We start from the raw sequence: 26,161 nt of genomic DNA, 5'->3' as shown, positions 1-26,161 counted from the left end.
CCTCCTTTGAGGATGTCAGATGAGTTCCGGCACATCCCTCCACTTGTGCTTGTGCTCGAGCTTGTGGTTTCTCTTCTGTACACAGTCCAAAACCTCTTCTCACCCCCCCCCCTTCTGTTTTCCAGAAAAGACGTCGGGCTCAGGCGCTTCTTTCCCAAGAGTCTGCTGGATTCTGTCAAGGTGAGTTGTTAATTATAAGCTCAAAAAGCACAAGAGAAACAAATTTGGCCAGCATGAACCTTCAGAACTCTTCAGCATTTCCTCTGGTTACACGGTGTGAAGCCTCAGGAAGCTGTTGCGTTATCTAGCAGTAAAATTCAAGGTCACCTGTGCCTCAGCATGTGAACAACATCAGCATGGTCCTTCAGCTGATTGGCCCGTTTCTCTCCTGGCTAATCTGGATGTCCTGTCGGCGTCCTGTGTGTTCCTCTGTGTTTGGCCTGGTTCTAACACTATGAACACGACGAGGGTAGATTTAATGTAAACAAATGAATGCAAGTAGTTGTCTAGGTTTGAGGAATCGAGTCAGAGATCTATCTGCGGCTGTAGATATTCATTTCTGTCAGGAGGAGATGGACTTCTACTCTATGGAGATAAGACTGGCTATAAAGCATAGAGGGCATATTTAATATGCAGACAATACAAAGCCCAGGGGTCCCAGGGTGTCTTGGAAATTCTGGAAAATGTAGAAATTTTGAGGCATGTCATGGACAAGTCCTGGCAAATGTTTTCCTAAAGAGATTAGGAACCCTGAAAGCCCTTTCTTTCTTAGAAGTAAACCGAGGGAATGGATTTCTTCATTCTTTAAACCCTTGCGAAACAGTTTCTAAATATTGGTATAGGTACACTTCTTCTATGTACGCTTTGAAGGTGCTCAGACCAATAACACATTAGAACAGCCATACAAATATCAAATAAAGCATGGGATCACAACGTGAAAGAGCAGCAGGAGCATGTCTTGTCTATAAAAACTAATAGTACATATAAGAGCTCGCTGTCATCCCCCTATTCTATTACTGGATTTGCTTCTAATTTGATTTGGATACTGAAGGATTGCTTCTCAATAGCAGTGTGTTGGCCATGGCTTATGGACTGGGCAGCTGCTATCACTTTGTGTGTGTGTGTGTGTGTGTGTGTGTGTGAGCAAGGGGGAGGTAGATTTGCGGCACATGTGAAGGCGTAGTGTGCAGCATTGCTACAATGCATGCTCCGTGACCCTGAAAAACATACATGGACAGATGCTGTGCCCAGAGCTGAGGGGGTGTTCCCTGAACCCTGTTGACATTGTTAAACCCACTCTGTGTGTGTGTGTGTGTGTGTGTGGGCAGGCGGGACTGAGGTGTTCTTTTACTGATTCCCTTCTTCTGTCTGACTGGCCTAGATACCCATACCATCCCCCCAAATCCCCAGAGACTGTGTGTGTGTGTGTGTTGAAGAATAGCCCACCACCCTTGTACCCCTCCACTACACTACGCTGCTAGCACTTAACATTAGCTTCTACCTATTAGGGTTGTCATAATAGTGTAGTGATCAGAGGTGTCGACTTTACCTGTTTACCTGTGTAAAAGGTTTTCTTCCCACTTTTGAAGGTTTACAGCTCAAGCTTTTCACAACAGTTACGGTCACAGAGCCACTTTACAGCCAACAGGGTCTATAGTTCTATAGTTGTACTTCTGCTCTTGGACGTAAACATTTACTTTTACTGCAGTCGTTAATCCACTAAAGTAACAAAAAATACCAGTTTGCACTAGCTGGCTAACGTTTACTTCACCTTGAATTCACATCTACTACTCAAGCTACTCTAGATTTCACTATTAGAAGTCATTACTCCTTTACTCCTTTCTGCAGAATGAATTCTTAGACTTTACTTCAAGGTTATTTGCTTGGTCCTAGTTTGCACTAACTAGCCAATGTTTACTTCACCTTGAGTTCACATCTACAATTTAAGCTACTCTAGGTCAAAACCAGTATCATTATAAATGTTATTCATTTTCTACTGTCTGCAGTGTAATTATTTGTTCGCTGCGGTACATATTCAAAATAGCACCCCCCCCCAAAAAAAAACAAACAAACAAAAAAAACACACACATCTCTTAACAATTTTGCAATTATTGCCCATATAATTATAATTTTTCATTTATAAGTCAAATAACTGCCCTCATTTATGGATTGAATGTGCTTTTTGGGGAAGAGTTGGCATTGTGCTGTTGATGGATATCAATGTTGATGAAATCAGCAGAGAGAATGCTGGATTGGATGTTGGAGGGGAAAATCAATAATTGCCTTTCAATCGGCTTTTGGATTGCTGTGTTTTCTTCTGTGGGGTAGTAGTGTTTAAGAAGTATGAGCACAGTAGTCTCATAAGTGAATCATAAGTTAAGTGCTCCATAAATATATAAAAATAGCACATTTTAAAGCTTAGTGTGAAATAAATAAAAAAAAAAAAATCAGTATCTGACAATACGTGAGATTTCAATATGGGTATCGGACAAGGACAAATCTAGAAAGATGTTTTTGGTGTGTGTGTGTGTGTGTGTGTGTGTGTGTGTGTGTGTGTGTGTGCGTACAATTCATAACCATCCCTAAATTCCTCCTGTGTTGTTCAAAATCATTCTTCTTTGATTTTAATAATTCGACTGCTGGTCAAACCTTATGTTGAATGTCTCTTAGAGATTAAGGTCACATACTGAATGAAACTCTTGCAGAGTCCATGCTATGCTATTGTCACCGCTACAGCCCCACTGTGTCCCAAGATCCAGTGTGTTTTTGACTAGTTTTTGAGACAGATTAAAAAAGACATAATCTCTGTGATTCCTAGAAATGGTTGTTTTGAATGCTGGCAGATGATGTGTTTTTCAAAGCGCTGGGTTCACGCAGTGGCAGTAATGTGATTTACACACAGAGTTAAATTGCGACCGCGACCATCTGTCAGGTAATAACGTCTGGCCAGTGGACTGAATAGTGACAATAATCAAATTAAGCAATAAAAAGAAATGATTGAGTGCTCAGATGTGACGTTGCAATAAGGGGCACCAGTTGCCTCGAGCCAGAAGGGTCTCGTACAGGCTAATGAAGAGACACTCATGTGGCCGAGGTCGACCACAGTGAATGTTTAATCACCGCCCTGCAGAGTTAAAGTCCGATTCTGCGCGAGCACTATGAAACGAAATGAAGTGGCTGAGATGAAAGGGAATCCAGGGGCCTCCTTTTTCTGCCTTCTTCTCTGACCGTCTTTGGTCAGAACCTTCCCATGATTCCTCAAGAGATGCTGGGAGAGATACTCCAAGCCAGCTTCCTGTCAGGAAGGGCGGGAGGCACACTTAAAGTGACGGCTCACATGTTCTCGCCTGTCTGTGCGCTCGATATGATCTGCGCGTGCGTGTGTGTACGTGTGTGTGTGCTCGAGTCCATTCATTCCTGACATGCCTTTTTACCCATTACCCTATTCCATCCCCTGTTGGGTATTTAATGGTAATAACAGGAAATACGGAGGGGATCTTTACTAAGCATTAGTGACGGTGCCCTGTATTATTCCTGTTATTCTCCTTCAGTTCCTAACAGAGATCTTACACATTCTGTAGCTCCAATAATTGAACATTTCACCTCAATTACGATTAATGAACAATCATATAAGCTGCAGGAGTTGCTCAGTTAGCTCGGTGTTGCTTCCATGTCAGAGACTGGATGGGGCGAAGTCACATGCCTACACAGTAGTACAGCCTACTGTTACATGATTTTAAGGGGAGAGTACATGAACACCCAGTGCAATTTTTACATTTCCAAATAATTGCCCAGCCCTAAGCTCTTGTTTTTTTCTTTATTTTTAGGGTGATAGTACATGTACACCATGTGAACCCAGTGAATGTTTTGGGGTTTTTTTTGCCTAGCCCTAAGCTCTTGTTTTATTTATTTTATTTTTTTTGCTTTATTCATTTTTTAGTTTTCTTATTTTATTTGTTTTTATTTGTTTAATATATATTTTTTGTATTGCCCAATCCTAAGCTCTTGTTTTTTGGGTTTTTTTGGTTTTGTTTTCCTTTATTTATTTATTTTTTGTTATTTTATATGTTTAAAAAAATTATTGCCCAATCCTAAGACCTTTTTTGTTTGTTTGTTTGTTTTGCTTTTTATTTATTTTTTTGTGTTTTTATTTGTTTTAAAAAAAAACATTTTTTTATTGCCCAATCCTTTTGTCTTTAAAGGGACAGTTCTAGAGCACCCAGGTTTTTACGAACATAACTGGGATGGTTTCGATCATGCTGCAAAGAATGTTTTTCAATAAAAATTAAGATAATCCCTTTAGAAAAATGCTATGTTGTGCTAGCCACACTATGGAATGTCTAAGATATAGAAATTAGAGTTGTAGGTTCATCGCCAACATTTTAAGCTTATGAACACGTTCCATATGTTTAATTTAAAGCTTGTAAAAGGCATGAACACATATTACCTTGTATATCGCAGCTTCTTAGCAATCCTTTAAGTAAAGACCTTAAACTGACTGAAACCTGGTTAAGCTACCACTTACATACACAGCCATTTAGGACCTCCAGATATCTATGAGTTAGAGCTGGGCAATATGGCGATATTTTATCATATCTTGATAAATTGTGTTATCGTGATACACAATAAGCTTTTCTAAACATATGGAGGATTTACCACTCAGTACGGGAGAGTATCTGAATAGTAGATTATAAGAATCTTCTGCTACTGATATTTCTGTTAAAATATCATGATGTAGTATTTTTACCATATCGCCTCAGCCCTACTCTGAGTAAGCTTTTTTCTCCTCTAAACTGGTCCCACCCACTGGAAATCGAAACATGACTGGTTGATTCCACTGTGACTTTGTAATTATGTTGAAAGTTAATCTAACTTGTGTCCGACACCAGTCCTAGAAGGCTCCTCATCATTTAATGCACCTGATTCCACTCGACAGCTAGAAATCAAGACTCTCTGAATTGAAAAGTGCTCATCTCTGCAGTGCTGTGGCTGGTTTACCATCCCTGATCTAACAAATGAGGCTTTCTGACCAGCTCTTGTCATTTCCTTTTTGAGAACTTGCTTCACTGTATCTACAAAGATAGCATGATAAAACCAGCATTATACTTCACATAAATGAACTACAGGTTAGTCTTTTTAATTCACAGAAATGCTTAAGCCTTCTCTGAAGGCCTAGAAGGCCCCATGGATTCCCCACTGGTCATTCTGATTACTCGAGGACTCAAGGAGATAATTACAATGCGACCAATTATATGGTTAATTAAATGCCAGTCTGTTGCCCCGCTCAGAAAGCACTGAATAGTGTTTGTTGATTTTATTTACGTTTGAACACACACACACACACACACACACACACACACACACACACATACACTCTCCAGTTCTGGAATTCATCCTAACAGTAGTGACTGATGACCCCAAAATCCAGGGTCTGCTTAGTCAGCCTAGAGCCTGTGCTGAAAGCTTGTTGTTTATTAGTTGTCTCCTCCTGTTTCAGGCTAAAACCTTACGGAAGCAGATCCAGCAGACGTTTAAGCAGTTTGCCAACATGAACGACGAGCAGAGTATCCTCAAGTTCTTCGAGATTCTTGCACCGGTGTATAGATTCGACAAGGAGTGCTTTAAATGTGCTCTGGGGGTAAGTGCTGAGGAGGGGTGTGGGTAACAAAGTTTGACTCTGGTTGAAGTTGCATTGTGGGAGTCTCTGTTTGTAGCAGTCTGTTAGTGCCCCCTATCGGCGGGAGAGGAACTGGTCATCCTTCTACTTTTCCTCCTCATGCTTCTCAGTTGTAAGATCAGCATTGTTAAAGCAACACTTTGGTACCCAGTGGCCCCTGTACTCTAAATATCTGATTAGTTCTCAAGGTATAAGGGTTAATAACCCCACCTTTTAGTATATGTAAATAACTGGTTGCTTAAGTCATCACACACTTGATTTAAGCGATGTTTAGTTGTTGAATCTCAAATCTGACTCTGTTTTAGCTGTTCAGTTAAGTTTATTTCCATAGAATATGCAGAAATAAATAGTGACCACAGTTCTAAACAGGTCTATTTGAGATGAATTAACAACTAGACATGGTTTGAGACAAATGTTTTAAACATCTAATTCTTTATATCATGAGGAAATGGCTGTTACTAGTTACTGGTGTTAGAGGTGCGCTGATTCCATATTTAGTATCAGTATTGGTCTGACAATAGACAAAATCACTGGATTGGATATTGGAAGAAAAACAAAGGTATGCCTATAAATTAAAAAAAATAATTAAAAAATAATGTAAATCCATAGTTTAAAACTGCATGACCCTATCTAACCATGTGGTGGTGCTGCCGTGATGTATGAGCGAGTAATCCATTAATGATATATGTAATAATAAATCATTTTCTTATTATACAGTTGTTGTTTTTTTATTTTATTAGGGCTATTGTCAAGTTTGTATTAAAAATAACTTATTAGGAATATCCACATCATTTCGATTAATACAAATTATATTATACTCAGTCCAGAAACATACTATTTTATCAATTTACAACAATATTTCTGAGATGTAAACAGTTTTTATAGTCTTTACAAGACAAAAAATAAAAAAACTGCTGACATGCTGTCATCTGCTCAGAAAGTGGGCTAATCCATACAAAAATTCTGTTAATAATTACATCTCAAATGATGACATATGTGAGTAGCTTAGGATCGCCGGAAAATAAATAATACAAAAATAATAAATTTGGCATAGGGGTCTAATTGTCAAATAAAGGAAAAGGGTGGTATCTGATTGATATCAGTTTCAGCAGATACTCATAGTTTAGTATCCATATCGGACATACTATCGTGCCATCACTAGTTGTATATGTTATACCTTAATGCAGTGAAATGTCTGAGGGTGGTTGGAAACTGTCTAAATACTCTCCCTCTCTCTTTCTCCCTCTCATCCAGTCGAGTTGGGTGATCTCAGTGGAGCTGGCTATCGGCCCTGAGGAAGGCATCAGCTACCTGACAGATAAAGGCTCAACAGTAAGTCTTACTCACTCTCCACCTCGCAGCACAATCACACTCGCTCATATTACTTACCCACAGCCTCTCCTTCAGTGGTGTGAATTATGTCGAGCTAATGGCTTTACAAGGTCATTTATAAGAGCAGCCGGGTTGTGTTTCAGTACACCGCGCTTACGCACACATTCCCAACCTGTAGCCTCAGCACACGTCCTGAATTCCTCCTCTTTTCTTTTTGCTGTGCGCCGCAACCTGTAAACCGAAGCCTCTCCAGAGTGCATTCCACATCATTAATCTCAGTCAGGCCCTAACACTCCCAACACAAAGCACCTGAGACTGTCTATTTTTACTGAAGCCGGAGGATCCGATTTTCTGCTTTTTATTCGTCACCAGGTTTGGAAAACAGGCTTATTTCTTCTCTTTTCTGGGAGCAGATGCGCACTTTCTCATTCTGAAGAAAGTAGTTGAGATCCTCACCAGCTCACCTGATTTACCATCATTAAGCACAGATTAACCAAACCAGCTGTTTTATGAGAACTCTAAATAATACTAGACTCCCATGAGGAGGTAAAGGTAAAGGTGCACGTATTTGTCACTGTACACTGTACAGCGAAATGTGTCCTCCGCATTTAACCCATCTGGTAGTGAACACACACTCACACACACACACACGTGTTAGGGGCAGTGAGTACACACACACCCAGAGCGGTGGGCAGCCAAGGGTAAAGGGCCTTGCTCAAGGACCCAACAGTGGCAACTTGCCGAGCCCGGGAATCGAACCCACAACCCTGTTATCGATATCCCGGCGCTCTAACCGCTGAGCCACCACTGCCCCAGATGGAGATGGAGATGTTTTAATAAACACAGTAAAAGAGAACAACGGCTTTTGTATTAAAGTAATTGGTATTAATTCTAATATCAGTGTTTTACTGAGCAAATGAACATTTACTGCCCAGATAAGGAGCCTTTAAATTACAAATTTCACTGGTGTGTAAACTGTGTGCACAGTACTATATATAACATAAATAAATAAATTAATAAATTAATACAAAGAATAGAAAATCCTATAATACAAAAACTTTTTGCCATGATAATTAGTTAATATTATTAAGAAAAATAATGAATGAAAGCCCTTAATGTCAGTATATTTGAATATAATGATACGTTCATAATGAAACATTCACACAACACAATTGACAGCTGACAAGAGGTAAAACAAACAAATCATTGCAGAAAATAGGAGATAATATAATCATGAAAATAAAATGATTATAAAATCATGTTGAGGACCAGTTTAGGGACGACCCCAGAAAGGTATTACTCCTACGAAGTTTGCATCATTCCATGCCTCGTCAAAAAGACTCAACGGACCACGAGGTCTCTTTAATTTTCTGTCTGCATCTGTGTCTCTTTTGTTTTCCCAGCCAACGCACTTGGCCAACTTTACTCAGGTGCAGAGCATCCAGTACTCCTGCATGGAGGATCGGGAGAGGAAGGGCATGCTGCAGCTGGACGTGGCCGGAGCAGCCGAGGTACAGCACAGCCTCCATTCCTCCTTCCTTATGACCTCTGTGATCTATGAGTCGTGGGTTTTTGCATCAGCTGATCATACTGGGGATTGGTGCCATAGTTATCAGATGGAGGGGTGCTGTATTACTGGATTGTAAAGTATAGTGTAGACACAAGTACAGTAGTGTAATGATGAACAACAAAGTGTGTCTAATCTAGTCTAATTACGGGGTGTTTATAGTAAAGATCTGTAGTAAGGCACAGTAGTGCAGTAAACAATATAGTGTGTCTAATGTTAAGTCTAAAGTTGGGGTATTTATTGTATGGAAGTGTAATAAAATATAGTGTTGTAATATACAATTTAATGCGTCTAATCTTGAGTCTAATAATGGAGTATTTATTGTACAGTAACGTAGAGTACAGTAGTGCAATAAACAATATAGTGTGTCTAATCTTAAGTCTAATTATGGGATATTTATAGTATAGAAGCATAGCAAAGTTTAGTAGTGTAATATACAGTATAGTGTGTCAAATCATAAGTCTAATTATGGGATATTTATAGTATAGAAGCATAGCAAAGTTTAGTAGTGTGTCTAATCTTAAGTCTAATGCTGTATGTATTGTATGGAAGTGTAGTAAAATACAGTAGTGTAATATACAATATAGTGTGTCTAATCTTAAATCTAATTATGAGGCTTTTATAGTACAGCAATGTAGTATACATTATACCTAGTGTGTCTAATCTTGCATCTAATTTTAAAGGAATTTATACTATAGTAATGTAGTAAAGTACAATAGTGCAATATACAATGTAGTGTGTCTAATCTTGAGTCTAATAATGGAGGGTGTACAGTATGTTAGTGCAGTAGTGTAATATACAATGGATTGTGTCTAATCTTGAGTCTGAATGTAAATAAAATGGGTCATTTTTATTGTATGTTGATGTACTATTGTGTAGCGTAGTGTCTGATCTGGCATCTAACGTTACTACATACACACAGTTGGATATTTGTAATACCAGAGAAATATGTGATACCCTCTGAAGTATGCGTGTGTGTGTGTGTATTTTAGGGGAGTGTCTGCAGTTGTGGAGGATCAGGGGTGTGTCTTGCTGGCCAGTGCAGCTGGCTAGCAGTTGGAATTGTACTTGCATTTAGATTAGTAGCAGTAGCTGACGCCGGTCAGTTAGGCTGGGCTGAACTGGGCTGATAATGACTCATTGTGCGACCATCTCTGTCTCTTTCCCCGCTCGCCCAGCCTCTCACGGTCACTACGCCGTCCTTCGCCACCGCTGAAAACATGGCTGACCTGATCGACGGCTACTGTCGCCTGGTCAACGGCGTGGTTCAGTCTTTCATTGTCAGACCGCAGAAAGGTACGTGTTTTGTGTTTACTACAGCTGTGTAGTGTGAGGTTCCAGGCAGCTTCTGAGATGATGGACGTGATGGGCGCCGAGATGCAACCCCTTTTGGCCCGGGCCCAGACTTTCAGTGAATAGAGCGCTTTGTCTGTTGTGACTTAAGCAGAGAGAGAACACCACGATCCTGCACAATATGCTTAACAGCACAGAAATAGAAAGTCACATTGCTTGTCTGTAATCTGATTTAAATATATGAAGCGCAGATTCGGATTTTGTTTTATTAATTTTGTATTAAATCCAGTTAGGTGTTGTTCATTTTACACAGTAGGTGAAAGGGTCAATGTAGAGCAAAAAAAAAGGGTGTGGACAGACATTGTCAGAAAAAAAAAAAGTTACCAATAAAAAAATGCCTTTGCTCATGCCCTTGTATTAATTATTTTTTCCTGTTTTGACCAACAGAGGGAGAAAGAGCGCTTCCATCAATCCCAAAGTAAGTGTAAACTGTTATGATATCCTCAAACTCTTTTATAGACTAAAGTATTATATATAAGTACTTTTACATAACAATTACACAGTTCTAACAAAAAAATACCTGCAATGGTTTTGGGAAAGTGGAAAGCCTCTATGCTAGGTCTTGGCCCCATAGGTCTGGGACCCTATTCTATTGAATGCCCACATTTATCCACCCACCCCCGAAACTCAGTCCAAACATGCAGACCCTATATTGGTATTTTTATAGATCATATAAATATTGTTTACCACTCATTTGCTCTGGAAAAAATATTAAATAATAAATACAAAAACACTATGTGGACATAAGTATTGGGACACCTGCTTATTTATTGTTTCTTCCAAATTCAAGGGCTTTAAAAAAAATGTGTTCCTTCTGCTTTTGTTGAAGTAACTGTCTCTACTGTTCAGTGAAGAAGGCTTTATACTAGATTTGGGAGCACTGCTGTGAGGATTTTAATTGTATTAAGCAACAAAAGCGTTAGTGAGGTCAGAATGTTACTTAAAGGCATTGAATGGAGCACCATCCAACATCCCAGACAACAGAGTTGTACTGCTCCACAGCTCCGTGCACACATTTGATATGTGTCAGTGTGGTCATTTAAGCCTTTCCTAACCTCTGCCTAGAGAAGCTCAGTGTTTATATACTATTATATACTAAGACGGGTGGGTCCTCTTTTTGCTCTCAGAACAGCCTCAGTTCTCCATGGCATGGATTCCACAAGATGTTGGAAACTTTGCTTTGAGATTCTGGTCCATGCTGATAGTATTGTGACATACAATTCGTGCAGATTTTTTTAGAGCACCTGCATGCAGCGAATCTCTAATTCTACCACATCCTTAAACTGTTCTATTGGATTCAGACCCGGTGACTGGAGAGACCACAGTAGAACACTGTTTTGTTACACGGAGCATCATCATGCTGGCATTATATTGTGTATATTGTGGTCATGAAGGGATGCACATGGTCAGTAACAATTCTCAAATAGGCCGTGGCATTCAAGCGATGATTGATTACTATTGACAAGCTCAAAGTCTAACCAGAAACCATTCCCCACATCATTACACCATCCACCTCAAGATCTGGATGTGTTGTGCATTCTGAGACACTCTTCTGCTCACAGCTGTTGTACGGTGTGGTAATTGGAGTTACTGTAGCCTTTCTGTTGACGGTCTGAACAACTGACCTAAAAGCATATATGAAAACTCCCTGTGCAAAATTCTATTGAATGGGCCTCCCTTTACTTCAAGCCAATACAATTACAAGCTGACCACAAAGCTAGGCCTGCCCGTTTGTTTGGCAGGCAATGTACATGCTTAACTGTGAATGTTATAGATGCCATTTAAATCTTCATTAATGCTTTGCAGACTTGGCAACAGCGAGAAGCGGTTAGAGGCTGTCCGAACAGGCGTGCGTGCAATATCTGTATCAGGTAAGACTTACTGATTACTACGTGATTTAAAGGTTAACCCTGCTGATTTTATTTGGGTCGTGAAGGCTGCACTGACCGTTTCATTGGAATTTTGCCTCCGCCTTTAACCCGTCTGCTCACACTGGTGAGCAAACACACACAGTGTCCGTGAGCGCGCACACACGTCTAGAGTGGTGGGCAGCACTGCGAGTAGAGAGGGTTAATTGCCTTGCATAAGTGCTCAACAGTGGCAGCTTGCCTACCCCAGGTATCGAACCCATAACCCTGTCATCGATAGCCACCACTGCTCCCATTTCTTCAGGTTCTTACGGTTTGTACTTTTCATACCGTCCCGTCCTGAGACTAAAGACTGATGGGAGAGTTAAACATGTAGAAATGGAGCACGACTGGAGAAACTGAGAGAGCAGGTGTCATCCAGACTGCTGCTGGAATGGTGTGGGTTATGCCAGAAGTGCATAGCTGAGCCATCTTGAGCTTCCAGAGGAGAAGGAGGGCAGGCCTGGATCACTACTGCACTGTCAAAAGAAAACCAGCATCAACTAGAGAAAGAAAGTCAGTAAAAAGAAAGAAGTTCTGACACTTCTATGGTCTCTTGTACAGAATGATGGGTGTTAAAAGCTCTTTTGAAAGAAAGAAGGTGTAACTTTACCAGTGTTCTCCTCCTTTCTCAGTCTGATATCTTTTATACAGCGCCAGTCAAATGTCCAGATCCTCATGACTTTTTTTAAATACCCCAAAACAAGAAGTTTTCATTTTTATATTGAAATATTTTCATTGTGTAGACCCACAGTCATCTGCACTAAATTTAAAGTGAATAAAATGTCCTCATTAATATGTTCGAACTATGACTGGCCCAAATATTCATTTTACAGCCTTCAATACTTTGCTGTCTATCTAAACATGTACCCCAGTACTCATTCTCAAAACTATTAAAACCAGAATATATGTTTCAGAATTACCCAAAACTTTATGCATGTTCATTATTGCAGTTGACATATCCAGTAGATTCTACATCAAACTCGTTGTGCTTCATGTTATGTCATTTATCATAATTTTTCAACTGAGCATTTCTCTCATTGACTGGTCATTGAAAAGTGCTCCACATTGGTGGTTTCTTTGCTATTTTAGGGTGTGTTTATACAGCTTTGGTTCTGTATTATATACGCTTTTGTTTTGGTAGCAGTGATACGTGAACAATAACTAAATAAAATTAGGCCAAACTTTGTGTCAGGTGGTGTTTGTAGCATGTGTCTGAATAACTCTAAAGTAACTGACAAAAACCCAATATTTTTGACTGATGCAATTCTATATGTCTTTATCCATGCCCTAACCTCAACCCAAAACCTAATTCTAACCATCTTTCTGGTCCTAATACTAACCTTAACCTCAACCCAAAACCTAACCATAACTCTCATTCTTACCCTTGTCCTAACCTTAACCTAAACCTAACACTTAATCTTAACCATCATCCTGGCCCTAATCCTAACCTTAACCTCAACTCATAATCTAATCCTAACTCTAATCCTGGCCCTAATCCTAACCTTAACCTCAACTCATAATCTAATCCTAACTCTAATTCTGACCCTTTAATCCTGGTCTAATCCAGTCAGTCTCCAGTTCTAGACTGGTGTCAGGACCAGATCTATAGCAGCTGGTTGAGGATGGTGAGATGGTCTGTGTTAGACTATATTTCCACAATAATCCCAAATTCAGATCTGTAGTACAGCTGAATTCAGTAGAAGTCTTCAGTAAAAGTGTCTTGATGATCTGCTGAATGTTCAGGTGCTGCTTCGTTACTGAGATGATGTTAAGGGGTTATTGAGTTCTTATTTCATCCAAAAAGAAGCACTTAAGTCGAGTCGAAACTGTGATTTCTAAACTCTGTCTGAAGTGCAAGTATAGCCATTTTATTATTTACCATCCTAAGTGTTACAGTTTTCTGCAAAGTCTGTTTTAGAGGCATTGCACTCCTCAGACGTCTGATTCACCATCACCATCACTGTGAACTGTCCCTCTGCTACACAAGAAAGAGAGAGAGGCCAGTTCTGAGAGAGATGCTTCAGGGGCTGGAGATTGTTTATAGCTGGAGGGCTGCAGTGGCACAGAAAGGCGATTGAGAGGCTGGCCTGTCAGTGCTGTGGTGTCGCTGGGTCACAGTTTTGTAGTGAAAGGGCTGCTTGTGTGAAGGGTCAGCGATGAGAACAGACTGAGACAGAGTGTGTCTGAATGAGAGTGTATGTGTGTGCGCGCCTGTTCTCCACAGATGTGTTCCTCAGGAAGCATTGGATTAGCAGAAATGTCTGGAGTTACTCCTGATTGCTGCTTTAAAAAGGAGATGTATCGGTGGATAAGGAACACCTGATTTTTTAATGGATTATTTGAATTAAAATACTTTATTTTATTGCTTAACATTTTGGGTGTGTAGACATTCTGCATTGCTTATGTAATATGAATAACAGGCCTATGGAATTAAATACCAGGTCTTGTATTCAGTTAATCTCATATCCTTTATAAAAAGTGCACGTCCTTTGTTACTGGCCACCACTGACCACACTAACAGCATCATCAGTACCCAACGATGGACCCAACACTAGGCTATTAAAAAAATCCTGGCATACTCATGTAGCTAAAGGCTTCCCCCGACTACAGCTTCATATATCACCCTAAATTTTAAAAGACTGATTATTATAAAAGAAAAGACCCCAATTCAGGGCTGAAGGTCCAAACCAAGCTTCTCTTAATTGAGTTCTACTGCTTATCAGAAGATCTGCTCTCCTTTTACCACCCTGACCTGTAGACATCAACAGTCTGGCAGTTAAACTTCTATTTTAGCAGGAGGTGGTACATTAGACAGTCAATGTCAGTGGCACAACCAATCAGAATCTGTTTTTCAGGATGTGTGGGGGTATATTGTAGTATTGTCTACTACAACAGACAGTCAGAGGTGGATCAAATCAGAATCTTCATGTCTAAATGGCCTATTACCTCAAATGAGTTTGTCATGTCTAGTCTGATGCTTACCATCCACCCCCTCCAGTTTTAGCTTCAGTTTAGATTGCTGAACAGCATTTGACATGAGTCAAATTAGTTAGTTAGAGTTGGTCTCTCACCAACCCAGCTTACCGTATTCACATTACAGTTCTACCTTAAACACTGCATTAGCTGCATCATTTAAGGTGGAACAGAAAATGTCAAATAGAAGCTGAAGAAGATTAGCCTCTGTAGATAGCAGCTAATACCACACTCTCACACCACACACCAATTCTCACGCATTTTAACAACCCCTCATTTGTTTTGGTTAAAAAATTCTGATGAAATGTGTCCGACAGCTGCAGTCCAGTACAGTTAAACGGAGCGTCCAGCAGAGGGGGCAGCGGGGTCTAAACCCTTCTGAAAAATCCAGCTCAAGACCAGCTTTTGCTGGTAACTGGTTTCAGATGGTAAAACCAATGGTGTTGAATACATACCCTTTACTGGTCAAGAGCTAACCAGTGGTATCAAAAACATACCCTTTACTGGTCAAGAGCTAACCAGTGGTATCGAAAACATACCCTTTACTGGTCAAGAGCTAACCAGTGGTATTGAAAACATACCCTTTACTGGTCAAGAGCTAACCAGTGGTATGGAAAACATACCCTTTACTGGTCAAGAGCTAACCAGTGGTATCAAAAACATACCCTTTACTGGTCAAGAGCTAACCAGTGGTATGGAAAACATACCCTTTACTGGTCAAGAGCTAACCAGTGGTATCAAAAACATACCCTTTACTGGTCAAGAGCTAACCAGTGGTATCAAAAACATACCCTTTACTGGTCAAGAGCTAAGCTGGTCAGCTTTTTTCCCCCCAAACAAGCTTCTACACATGATTTAGAGCTAAAAATGCCAAATGATCTCTCATAATAATAATAATGACCATTTTCCATCCACAAATATCAGTCATATTGTGCTCCCCTAAATGATCATAGCTTTATTATTATTCCTCTGATTATTATAAGCACATTATGATATGAGTTTTTAATTTCTTACTCCTTACGGTTTCAGTCTTTGCTAGATCAACACTTAAATGCAGTGTGTGTTGGCTTTCCAGCCAGTGTGCGAATCAGAACCCATAGATGCTGAAGAGACTGGAGAGCTTGTTACAGTGTTTGCCGGTCACACAAGTCTGCCTCCATTCCTTTTGTAATTCCAGGTGTTTGTGATGTTTGTTCCTCCATTGTCGTAGGAGCAGAACATCGTCTGTGTGCTTGCCATTCTTGTTTTACTGTATTCATTGTTCTCTTCCCTTTACCCTTACCCTCTTCCTCCTCCTCCTCCCTTACACCATCCTCTTCCTCCTTCCACTTCTCTCTCTCTCTCTCTCTCTCTCTCTCTCTTCTCCGAAGACTCTGTGACTTCGACGCCACCCAAAGCCGCTAAAGCCCGCCGCTTCCTCCTGCCTTTTGTCTTCTGTTCCCATGACTCGCCACCTAAGGGTACATGTGGCTGATGTGTGTGCATGCGCGTGTCTGTGTGTTTTCCTCTCCAACCTACCACTTTCCTCTGCAGTATGCGCTCACCTGCTCTCCTTCTGCCTCCATGATCGTCCGCCCAAGTCTGTTCACTACCCTCAATCTGAACCAGCACTAAGCGCTTGGCTTATATATCTGTTTATATATCTGTTTTTCCTCCCAGCTCATCTGTCATGGAGCATTCCAGCCATAGTTTGTGGTAAAGAAGTCAGTGGTTCCAGAGAGCCAGGGTTTGAGAACATGAACATGATGGCTGCATCTGAGGAGGGGTTGTTTTATAGATTTATCCATACACTCTCACTCTCACACTAAGCATTGTTGTTGAGGCCTGGGGGCTCTCAGACTGCCTTGTCTTGCTTATCTTAGAATTGTGTCTGTATGGTTTATACATACTCTTAGATCTTCTAACTCTGAATTCCTCAATGTTACTTCAATCAGACTGACCCCAAACTTTAAAACTTTGAAATGTCTATGTAAAGCATCCTTGGGTTTGTGAAAGGTGCTATGTATGTTGAAATTATTATTATTGTTATTGTTATTGTTAATAATAATAATAATAATAATAATAATTCTAATAAGGTTGTAAACAGCCTTGTAAAAGCCTGAGCATTCTGCACCCAGACTAAAGTTGCATACTTGCTGTTTGTACATCACAATACCACCTCAATACCTTTTTAAATGCCCTTTAAAGTTACATTAAAAAATGATCACATGAAACTGTTATGAATTCACTGCTTAATACCCAAGGCTTTGATTCACAGGGGTTCTTGAGAAAGCTAAAATAATATTAGATTCGTAGGTCAGAATCAGCCCCAGTGTATTACCACTGTCAGAGTTCCATAGAAAAGCTCAGATGGCTATATTTGCATTGCTTATATGGCAACCCTTGGTTCCCAATACCACCATTTTGAATGTACAAGTAATATAAGCTGGTAACAGTGAAGCATTTCACATCATGCCACTCTGAATGACTTTGTTTACATCTCAACCACCAAGTTACACCAGGTTAAGGTAGTTTCCCTTCATTTTCCTTAAACCGAATAATAGAAACTTTGGTTTCATTAAAGTAAAGAAGATCTAAATATATTAGATCCGGAAAAAAGAGGTATGCACCATCTTTGTAAGAAAAAAAAAACATCTTACCAGGATGTAGATCATCATAAAGAATGAGCTTGATGAATGAAGCCTGCTCATAGGCCTCACTGTGTTCTCTGTGTCGTCTGTGTATGCTTAGTGCATTACTGAACCCGAGCCCAGGAGCAGCACTGGCCGACTTTAACCTGCGCCTGCTGTTAACGGAAAATTCACCGTAACAGCTTTCTCTTGACGCAATCCAGTTTGACGACATAGGCAGCTCCCCAGCTGAGGCCAGGCCGTACGCAGGCTCACGTCTCCATTCGGGCTGTTTATATTACTGATGGGTTTGGACTGGAGATGTAAACTGTTTACAAAGCTTTTTTGGAAGATGTCCGGCATGAGGAGCTTCTCTTAGGGACGAGGCCAGGCTAGGTGCGATAGTTTGGGTTAAAAACTTTTTTTTTTTTTTTTTTATATATATATATATAAAGCACTTTTAAAAAATACCTTTTTTCCGTCTCTGGAAAGAACAGCCGTCCTCTTTGCCTGGTTCCTCTGCTGCTGCGTTTGTGCTGCTAAGGTGGATTGAACCTGGAGAGGAAGGTTTGGCAGGACTGCAGAGATCGAGTTAGCCTCATTTGCCCTGGAATAGCCCCAGCCTGCTGATTGCAGTCGCACTGCTGCTGCTGTTGCCACAAATCAGCTGGATAGGCTTCCACAAGGTGGCTGGAGCCAGACGGCTGGAGGCCTAGAGGCCACGTCAACACTTCACTTAGCATCTTCTGAGTGGGTTAGCGTTAGCATTAGCATTCTGTGGAAGGTTGAGCTCTCATTATGTTCATGGTACCTCATAGCAGAACTAAACTCTTAGTTCTTTTAGTGATGCTGTAGAAGAACCTTTCCATTTTTGGTTTGTTACGGAGGTGTCCACAATCTGTCCAAATGTTTGTGGACACACCTTCTAATGAATTAATTCATCTACTTAAATTCATCACCCCCCACAGCATTGAGCTGTGGAGCAGTGAAACCGCTTTTGAGATTAGTTGGAGATGAAGTGGGCTGATCATCCAACATTGTGACCTCACGAACGTTCTTGTTGCTAAATGCAATCAAATCCTCACAGCAGTGCTCCTCCAAAATCTAGTAGAAAGCCTTGGTCCCTGGACAGTAGAGACAGTTACTTCAACAAAAAACAGGATAAACTCTTTTTTAATACCCTTGCTTTCACCAGAAAGAATGAATGTGTGGGTGTCCCTATACTTTTGCCCATATAGTGTGTGTGAAGAACCTTTTAAAGGTTTAAAGATGTTGATTTAAAGGTTCTTTACGCTCGCATCTCTTTCACAGAAATGTTTCAAAGGTGGTTTGTCTGTAGAATTGCTCAAAAACTCTTTGTAGCACCTGTATTTTTTAAGTCTACCACTTGTGTAACTACCCTGTAGTTGACTAAATATAGTTAACAAGCCTTCTTTAGTAGATTTCAGTTCATTACGAAGATCTTTAGGCTGGGATTTCAGACCAGGTCGTGGGTTAATTATGGATTTTGCCTCCAGGTTAAAGTTGGAAGTGGAATAAACTACATGTATCCAGACACTCCTTCTAATTAGTCCGGTCAGCTGTTTGGTGCACCCGTTGCTGACGCTGTTCTTCAACTGTGCTCACTCAGATATCTCCATAGAAAAGCGTTGTCAGTGGCATGGAACAGGTTCTTTGAAGCCACACATTGACCTGAGGTCACCTTGCCCAACTAGAAGCCCCCACTGCCGTGGAACTGCATTCTCGGCAGGACTGTACCAGTACCTTTGGGTACTAAACTACAGTGGCCAAATCCAGAACTAACCATGCATGCTCAGTACTAGACCTCACCTATGATGCTTACAGCAATGTTCCAACTTTCTAGTAGTGTAAGGTCCTCCCAAAAGAGCTGAGAACTGAGATGAAGAGCTTGTTAAGAGATTGCTGTTGGATGAGCAATGTTTTTCTGTAGTCTTTCTCATCCCTGGTCCTGGAGGCCCACTTCCCTGTACATTTTAGTGGTTTGTCTGCTTCACCACACCCATTTTAACTCACTAATGGGCTATTAATGAGCTGATTAGTTGGATCAGGTGTGTTCCTCCGCAGGGCAATGGACCTCCACTGCCCCTGCCCATATCCAGCTCCTGGCCGGAATGCCTTAACTGCTGTGTGAACATTGCAGAACATAAATAGTGTTACATTAGCTTAACAGTAATCTAGTTTGGTCTCTGTAGTGTGTTTAAATGCCCACACCCTTCACCGCTGCCAGGCTCTCCAAACTCTCCAAGAATCCTCTCTCGCACACTCAGCCCCGCCCTGATGCTCTAAGAAAGCGCAAAATCCAGGCCATCTCAGGATATCATATCTGGGAATTTTGAAGCGTAACGATCTGCTTCATGAACACGTGGCAGGTGCGTGAACTGGGAGTGGAACAGTGCTGGCGGGAGCAGTATGGCTGTTTCCAGGTCCAAATTCAATCAACCCCCACGCATTCCACCAGCAGCCGTTTGAACTGGATCCACCCCGGGCTGCTTAACGACTTTGCAGAAATGCTCATGTGGTGAAAATTCTCCAGTTTATTTCAGTTCCTCTCGCAGTTCCTGAGTCGGATGCTGGAAGCTGCAGAGTGTGGGGTTTGTAAGGCACGGTCACAATGCTGGAAGAAATGCAGAAGAGCCTCTTACCATCACCGCCCGGTTGACACTTGTTTACACCTGGCACTTCCGAGTGTCCCGAATGTGTCTCCAGTCATCCTTTGCGATGGGATTCTGAGAGTGCACAAAGGGTACCATGCACATTTACTACATCAGCCTGAAATGTCCAGCTGGGCCTTGTTCATGTATGTGTTTAGGCCTGATCACAAATTGACGAGTTTATTTATGTTGTTATAGGCTACGGTACCACATCGGTTTGTACATGCCTTCTAAATAAATATCTTGACGCATTCCCAGCCAGTTTAGAGCCTTGGAGATAATTTGACATGTACTTGATGGGATTGGTGACCATCTAGCTTCAGCGTTTGTTAGCAATGTTAGCCTAGCATCTCCCATTCCAAACTAAGGAAGCAAACTTCAGATAGCAAACTTCTTGTCAGATCGACTGCATCTGAAGTGTGCCATCATGTCCATGGTTCACCAAACTGTTCCTTTAATAAGGTTTAATGAAATGCCTCCTGCCTCCTGTGTTTAAAGAACGTCAAACAGGCACCCAGCAAACTGTTCTGATACCATGAGTAAAATGCACACACTGGCTCAGCAATAGGTATGCTGCTGTTTTAGGGGTTGTATCATGGATCTAATGTTGCATTTGTGTTATATCAATATGGGATATCTGCATCAACCCACAGTGCTCATATCCGTGCCTCCGTTCAGTGCTGGGTCAAATCAAGGCCTTCACAACACTTCATAACCAACCCTAATACCGGACCACCTTTAACCCTCGTCACATGAAGGATCCACTGATGCATTATTAATACATTGCAGGATTGGAGTGTTTTGCTTGTATAACGTGTGGCTGCAGTGACCGTGTTAACCCTAATGTTGAAGTTGCTGAAGTTCATGTGCACATGAAGTCCTTCTGATGCAGTAATATCTCCTCTCTGTTTTCCTCCCTCCTCTTCCTCTGCCTCCTCTCTTTGCATGCCCTCCTCGGACCTGCAGAAGATGTTAGTGGGGATGGTAAAGTGTGGCTTTTAATCTGTTTTCACCTTGCGCACTGTGATCTGTCACTAACACACTAGGGTGTGAGTGGGGAGGCTGCTGGGGTTGGGGGGAGGGTGATGTACCAACAGCCTAGAGCAGAACTGTGCTTTGTCTGTCGTAGACTAGTTTGAGTGGTCAGTAGATCTGTGTGATTATTAGTGTTTGTGCAGCAGTGCCAGTCTAATGTTTGGATACACCTGAGTAAATGTATTATTTTTTTTATCATTTTGACAAATTTTTTAAATTATTATTAAGCTAATCAGGCTCCTCAGGGCCCCCAGCATAAATGTAACAAGTATGTCTTATGAAGATCTTCCTAAAGTCCCATAATAAATGCCTTTCACCAGTACTGCTCTCCTTGTGGAATGGGCGGTCCTAAAAGTGGATAAGGTTTACGTCCGCATACCCCTGACCAATCACAAGGCTTACGTGGCTTCACCCTCTCTTAGAGTCTGAGCAACCCGCAGAGCTAAAGCTAAAGCTAGAGCCGCAACTGAGGGAGCGGCCGCCCCGTGTGCCTTGTCGTCCCTTACTCCGACAGATGGGAGGTCCTGGCGCAGCACCGTGTAGTCGGAGAGATCCGCTGGCCATCGCCCACTGGCAACCCAGCCCTACAGTCACAGTGCAGACAGGAGGCACAACGGGGCATGCAGGGAAGCCTCTACCCCACGGCTCAAGGCTCAAGCTTGTAGCTATATATGGGCTGGTAACTGGAGCTTGTTGGGCAGGGATGTCGGAGGTTCTGTGCTGAGCTGTTCAGAAAATAATGATGATAACAACAAGGCTTAATTTTGTTCAAATTTCTTCAGGTAAATAGCCCTAAACACTTCCCCTCTGTACTTAAAAAAATGTCTGATAATCCAGAAATAACGTGTTTTGATTGGAGGTCCCATAAGAAAGCGTCACTGCAGGTGTGTCCCTATCTTTAACTGGCACTGTGGAGTTTTTATAGTTTCTATTATTGAAACACTGTGTGTGCTGCAGCGGTGAATCCAGTGGTCAGTGGCTTGTTGCAGAAATTGCAGATATTTCCACACTGCCCACATAGCCTCATCGGCTCCAGTTAACTTACCCAGAATTCCTCTTTAAAACCTCTTCCTTATTCATAATTTACTGTAGTTCATCTAGATAGTCTCTCTCTCGTTCTCCCTCTGTCTGTAGGTAGCTCTCTCTCTCTCTCTCTCTCTCTCTCTCTCTCTCTCTCTCTGTCAGTGTTGCTCTTTGTCTGTTTCTGTCTATGTGTACATGTCTCTGTAGCTGTCTTTCTGTGTAGCTGTCTCTCACAGTCTCTCTCTATGTAGCTGTCTCCTTTTACGTAGCTGTCTCTCACGGTCTCTCTCTGTGTAGCTGTCTCTCTCTATGTAGCTGTCTCTCTATGTAGCTGTCTCTCACGGTCTCTCTCTATGTAGCTGTCTCCTTTTACGTAGCTGTCTCTCAAGGCCTCTCTCTATGTAGCTGTCTCCTTTTACGTAGCTGTCTCTCACGGTCTCTCTCTATGTAGCTGTCTCTCACGGTCTCTCTCTATGTAGCTGTCTCCTTTTACGTAGCTGTCTCTCACGGTCTCTCTCTGTGTAGCTGTCTCTCTCTATGTAGCTGTCTCTCTATGTAGCTGTCTCTCACGGTCTCTCTCTATGTAGCTGTCTCCTTTTACGTAGCTGTCTCTCAAGGCCTCTCTCTATGTAGCTGTCTCCTTTTACGTAGCTGTCTCTCACGGTCTCTCTCTATGTAGCTGTCTCTCACGGTCTCTCTCTATGTAGCTGTCTCTTATGGTCTCTCTCTATGTAGCTGTCTCCTTTTACGTAGCTGTCTCTCTATGTAGCTGTCTCTCTCTATGTAGCTGTCTCCTTTTACGTAGCTGTCTCTCACGGTCTCTCTCTATGTAGCTGTCTCTCTCTATGTAGCTGTCTCCTACGTAGCTGTCTCTTTCTACGTAGTTGTCTCTCACAGTCTCTCTCTAGGTAGCTGCCTCCTTCTATGTAGCTGTCTTTCTCTATGTAGCTGTCTCCTTTTATGTAGCTGTCTCTCTATGTAGCTGTCTCTCTATGTAGCTGTCTCCTTCTATGTAGCTGTCTCCCACAGTCTCTATGTAGCTGTCTCCTTCTATGTAGCTGTCTTTCACAGTCTTTCTCTGTGTAGCTGTGTCTTTCTCTCTGTGTAGCTGGCTCATCTCTCTCTGTCTCTGTGTTTTTCTCTCGCGCTCTTTCTCTCTATGCATTCCTCTTTTAAAGAGAGGCTGGCTTGGCCTCTCCTCTTAGAGTGGGAAAAAAACAGCAAGTGACCACTCTTCAGGAGAGAGAAAGAGGAACGGAGGAGTCACTTCCTTCCTTTTCTCCTCCCTCACACTGCTCCCCGATTGGCCGAGCATGCAGACGAATACACACCACGCAGGAGTGTGTGAGGAGACGAGAGGAGGCTGTGTGGAGAGGGTGGAAAGAGTAAAGCTAGCGCTCAGCCTCATGTGTATGTGTATATATATATATATATGTGTGTGTGTGTGTGTGTGTGTGTGTGTGTGCTAGCTTCGTGTCAGTGTGTCCAGTCGTGTGGGAGTTTTCCAGACTGACTCACTCGTTTATTTACGTGTAGTTTTTTTGGGCTCAGTCTGTGCAGTGGAAGAGCACATGGGCTGTTACTGAATTTGGTCGCTGTAGAGTCAGGCTGGACGTTGTTTGCTCGTACTCGTGCTGACCACTGCCTGTTGTCTCCCCACAGAAACGGACGACTATGCGGAGATCATAGATGAGGAGGATACCTACACCATGCCCTCCAGTGAGTACCTCAACCTCTTTCAAACGGTGTATGAAGAAAGTGTGTGTGTGTTTGTGTGTGTTTGTTTCTTGCTGTCAGCTGGCCAGACTCTCCTGGGACCCAGATGTTTCTGTCTCGCTCCAAATCTCTTGTGAACGTGGCTCTACGAGTCCAATTCCAACCCGTTTTTTTTCTCTCTCTCTCTGTTTCTCAGCCTGGCTTGTTTGGTTTGTGCATGTGGTGGCCAGAGAACGTTAAAATAGCTGACTCTCAAATACCAAAGCAGTTGCTCAGCATTCACACGGTTAGGAATCTGGTAGTAGATGAAAATCACTCTCTCGTTTGTTATGTTAGCATGCCTTTAAAGCCTATGAGGATGAAACAGTGGCTTAGCAAGCTGTATTGGAGAAGCCTGGAAATAAAGGATGGGCGGTATGGCAATAATATCACGATACCTGATATTCATCATGAATATCCACCTGTTCTAAGTTGCATTAGGTTTGAAATACACTAAACGCTACAGCTGACCAGATGAACATGAACTTACGCATTCATAATCAGTGAAGAAAATAGAAGGTGTTTACAAGTGTTTCTAGGTGTGAAGATCTCTTGCATGTTGAGGGAATCCTGAAGATTCATCACTTTTGATGCCGCAGTGGGTTTAGAATGGGGAGGAGCTGTTAGTCACTTCAATATTTAGAACATTGCAAATAGAAATACGTTCAATAATGTGTCTCAAAACATCACTCCCATAATGAGCTTTAGTTTTACCACTCATGATGGTAGCAGGTATGTAAAATGCAAGCAACAAACAAGGAAACAACAAAAGTCTGAAAACTAAAACTGCATTTAACAAGTTACAGTAGACTGGCTGCTGTTTACATGCGCTCTGTAATCTTTTGGGGTACATGTCATTGTCCAGTGTCCAGTATAGACATTAGGGGTGTACCGATTCTCAAAATTCAGAACTTATTGAAAGATTCAATGCGAGACCGTGGCGTCTCAATTCAGTATGTTTTTCAATAATGCATAAATTCCAAGTGTCTGAAAAAAAGGGCTTTATGTTAATATATTAATATGTTTTAAATCTTAGTTTCTTAAAGTATTTTAACCTCTTAAATGGCCGGTGACCCACTGGTGAGCCAAAAGTATTATTACACACTTCTATTACCAAAGAATAGCTCCACCCGTTTGTACAGAAGTCCCTGTAGTTATTGAGTAATACGCCACAGCAAGCCTTAATAAGCTTTGCAGTGTTGAGAGGTTAACTTTTAAGTGACGTCAAGGTAAAAAGATTTTATTTTTAGCAGTTCTGTTGCTCAATTCATCAATGAAACTTTGACACAATGTAAAGAAGAACAGCTGAGATTCAAATGATGGCCAATAGAACAATATTGAATGTAGGAGCTGTAGAGAACTCGAGCTAACACTCCAGCCACAAGCTACTATGTTGGCCACAAGCTAACATGCTCATCGTAATACAGAGATACAGTATGATGTTGTATTGTTACATTTGATTGACACCAATGATTATATATGCAGATATATTCCATACAGTACCATAGCCATACAGTTATGTAATTAATCACAATAACAATAGCTTGATGTCATATTGGCCATCCCTGGAAAAACCCCTGAAAGTGAGTGTCTAACCATGTGAAAGGGTTTGAGCTGGTCGGCTATGCGGCAGGGTCTAAACAGCACTGTTTGGTCGAAAGCCATTAGTTTTGATGTCTGAAATAGTGGAAAATACTAAAAGTAAAAAAGCTCTTCCATGAACAGGTGTGTTCAGACTTTTGACTGGCTGTGTAAGCTGCATGGTGGATAAGAGGAAGCTGTTGAAGAGGGCTGTAGCAGAGTTGGCTGGCAAGTGTGTGTCTGAACGGGCTCACATTCTCCAGTCTCGTGGTCTCATATGAGTCTGAGGCACAAAGAGCCTGTGCAGAGAATAGAGCTGCAGGCACATCACAGGACACAGCATGCAGCCTGGCTGACCGTGTGTGTGTGTGTGTGTGTGTGTGTGTGTGTTTGTGTGAGTTTTTTTTAAATTTGTGTGTTTAAAGAAATTTAGTCACATCTTTCTAACTGTTAAAGAATGTGTGGCCCTCGTGGTCCCAAACACGCAGACACACTCTAACACTGTAAGAGTCTTTAGGTTATAAGAATCTCTATACTTCTTAATGTTTTTTAATGTTCCATTGCTTGAATAACGTCCTAACTTCCTGTCCTGCCCACATTTAGTTCAGATGTCTCAAATACATCAAGAGTCTGATATATGACCCTTTCTATGAAACAGGTGCCATTTCTACATT

General features: G+C 41.6%; 1 protein-coding gene across 8 annotated transcripts in view; it reads left to right on the top strand.

The window, feature by feature from the left end:
* Positions 1–26,161, top strand: part of ptk2aa (protein tyrosine kinase 2aa) — a 147,104-nt gene that overhangs the window by 94,311 nt on the left and 26,632 nt on the right. For 4 of the 8 annotated variants that reach the window (XM_072675340.1, XM_072675337.1, XM_072675336.1 and 1 more), the window contains 9 exons: positions 126–180; positions 5,498–5,638; positions 6,932–7,009; positions 8,413–8,520; positions 9,755–9,872; positions 10,317–10,347; positions 11,736–11,800; positions 21,060–21,077; positions 23,814–23,870. In XM_072675340.1, coding sequence (XP_072531441.1) covers positions 126–180; positions 5,498–5,638; positions 6,932–7,009; positions 8,413–8,520; positions 9,755–9,872; positions 10,317–10,347; positions 11,736–11,800; positions 21,060–21,077; positions 23,814–23,870 — 671 coding nt within the window. Of the gene's footprint in view, positions 1–125; positions 181–5,497; positions 5,639–6,931; positions 7,010–8,412; positions 8,521–9,754; positions 9,873–10,316; positions 10,348–11,735; positions 11,801–21,059; positions 21,078–23,386; positions 23,562–23,813; positions 23,871–26,161 lie in introns of those variants that run through there. The other 4 variants (XM_072675338.1, XM_072675335.1, XM_072675342.1 and 1 more) reach the window with 2 other exon arrangements.

Source organism: Salminus brasiliensis, chromosome 3 (genome assembly GCF_030463535.1).
Source record: "Salminus brasiliensis chromosome 3, fSalBra1.hap2, whole genome shotgun sequence".
Lineage (NCBI taxonomy): Eukaryota > Metazoa > Chordata > Actinopteri > Characiformes > Bryconidae > Salminus > Salminus brasiliensis.
Note: the sequence above shows the minus strand (reverse complement) of the source record. Positions and strands in the feature narration are given on the sequence as shown.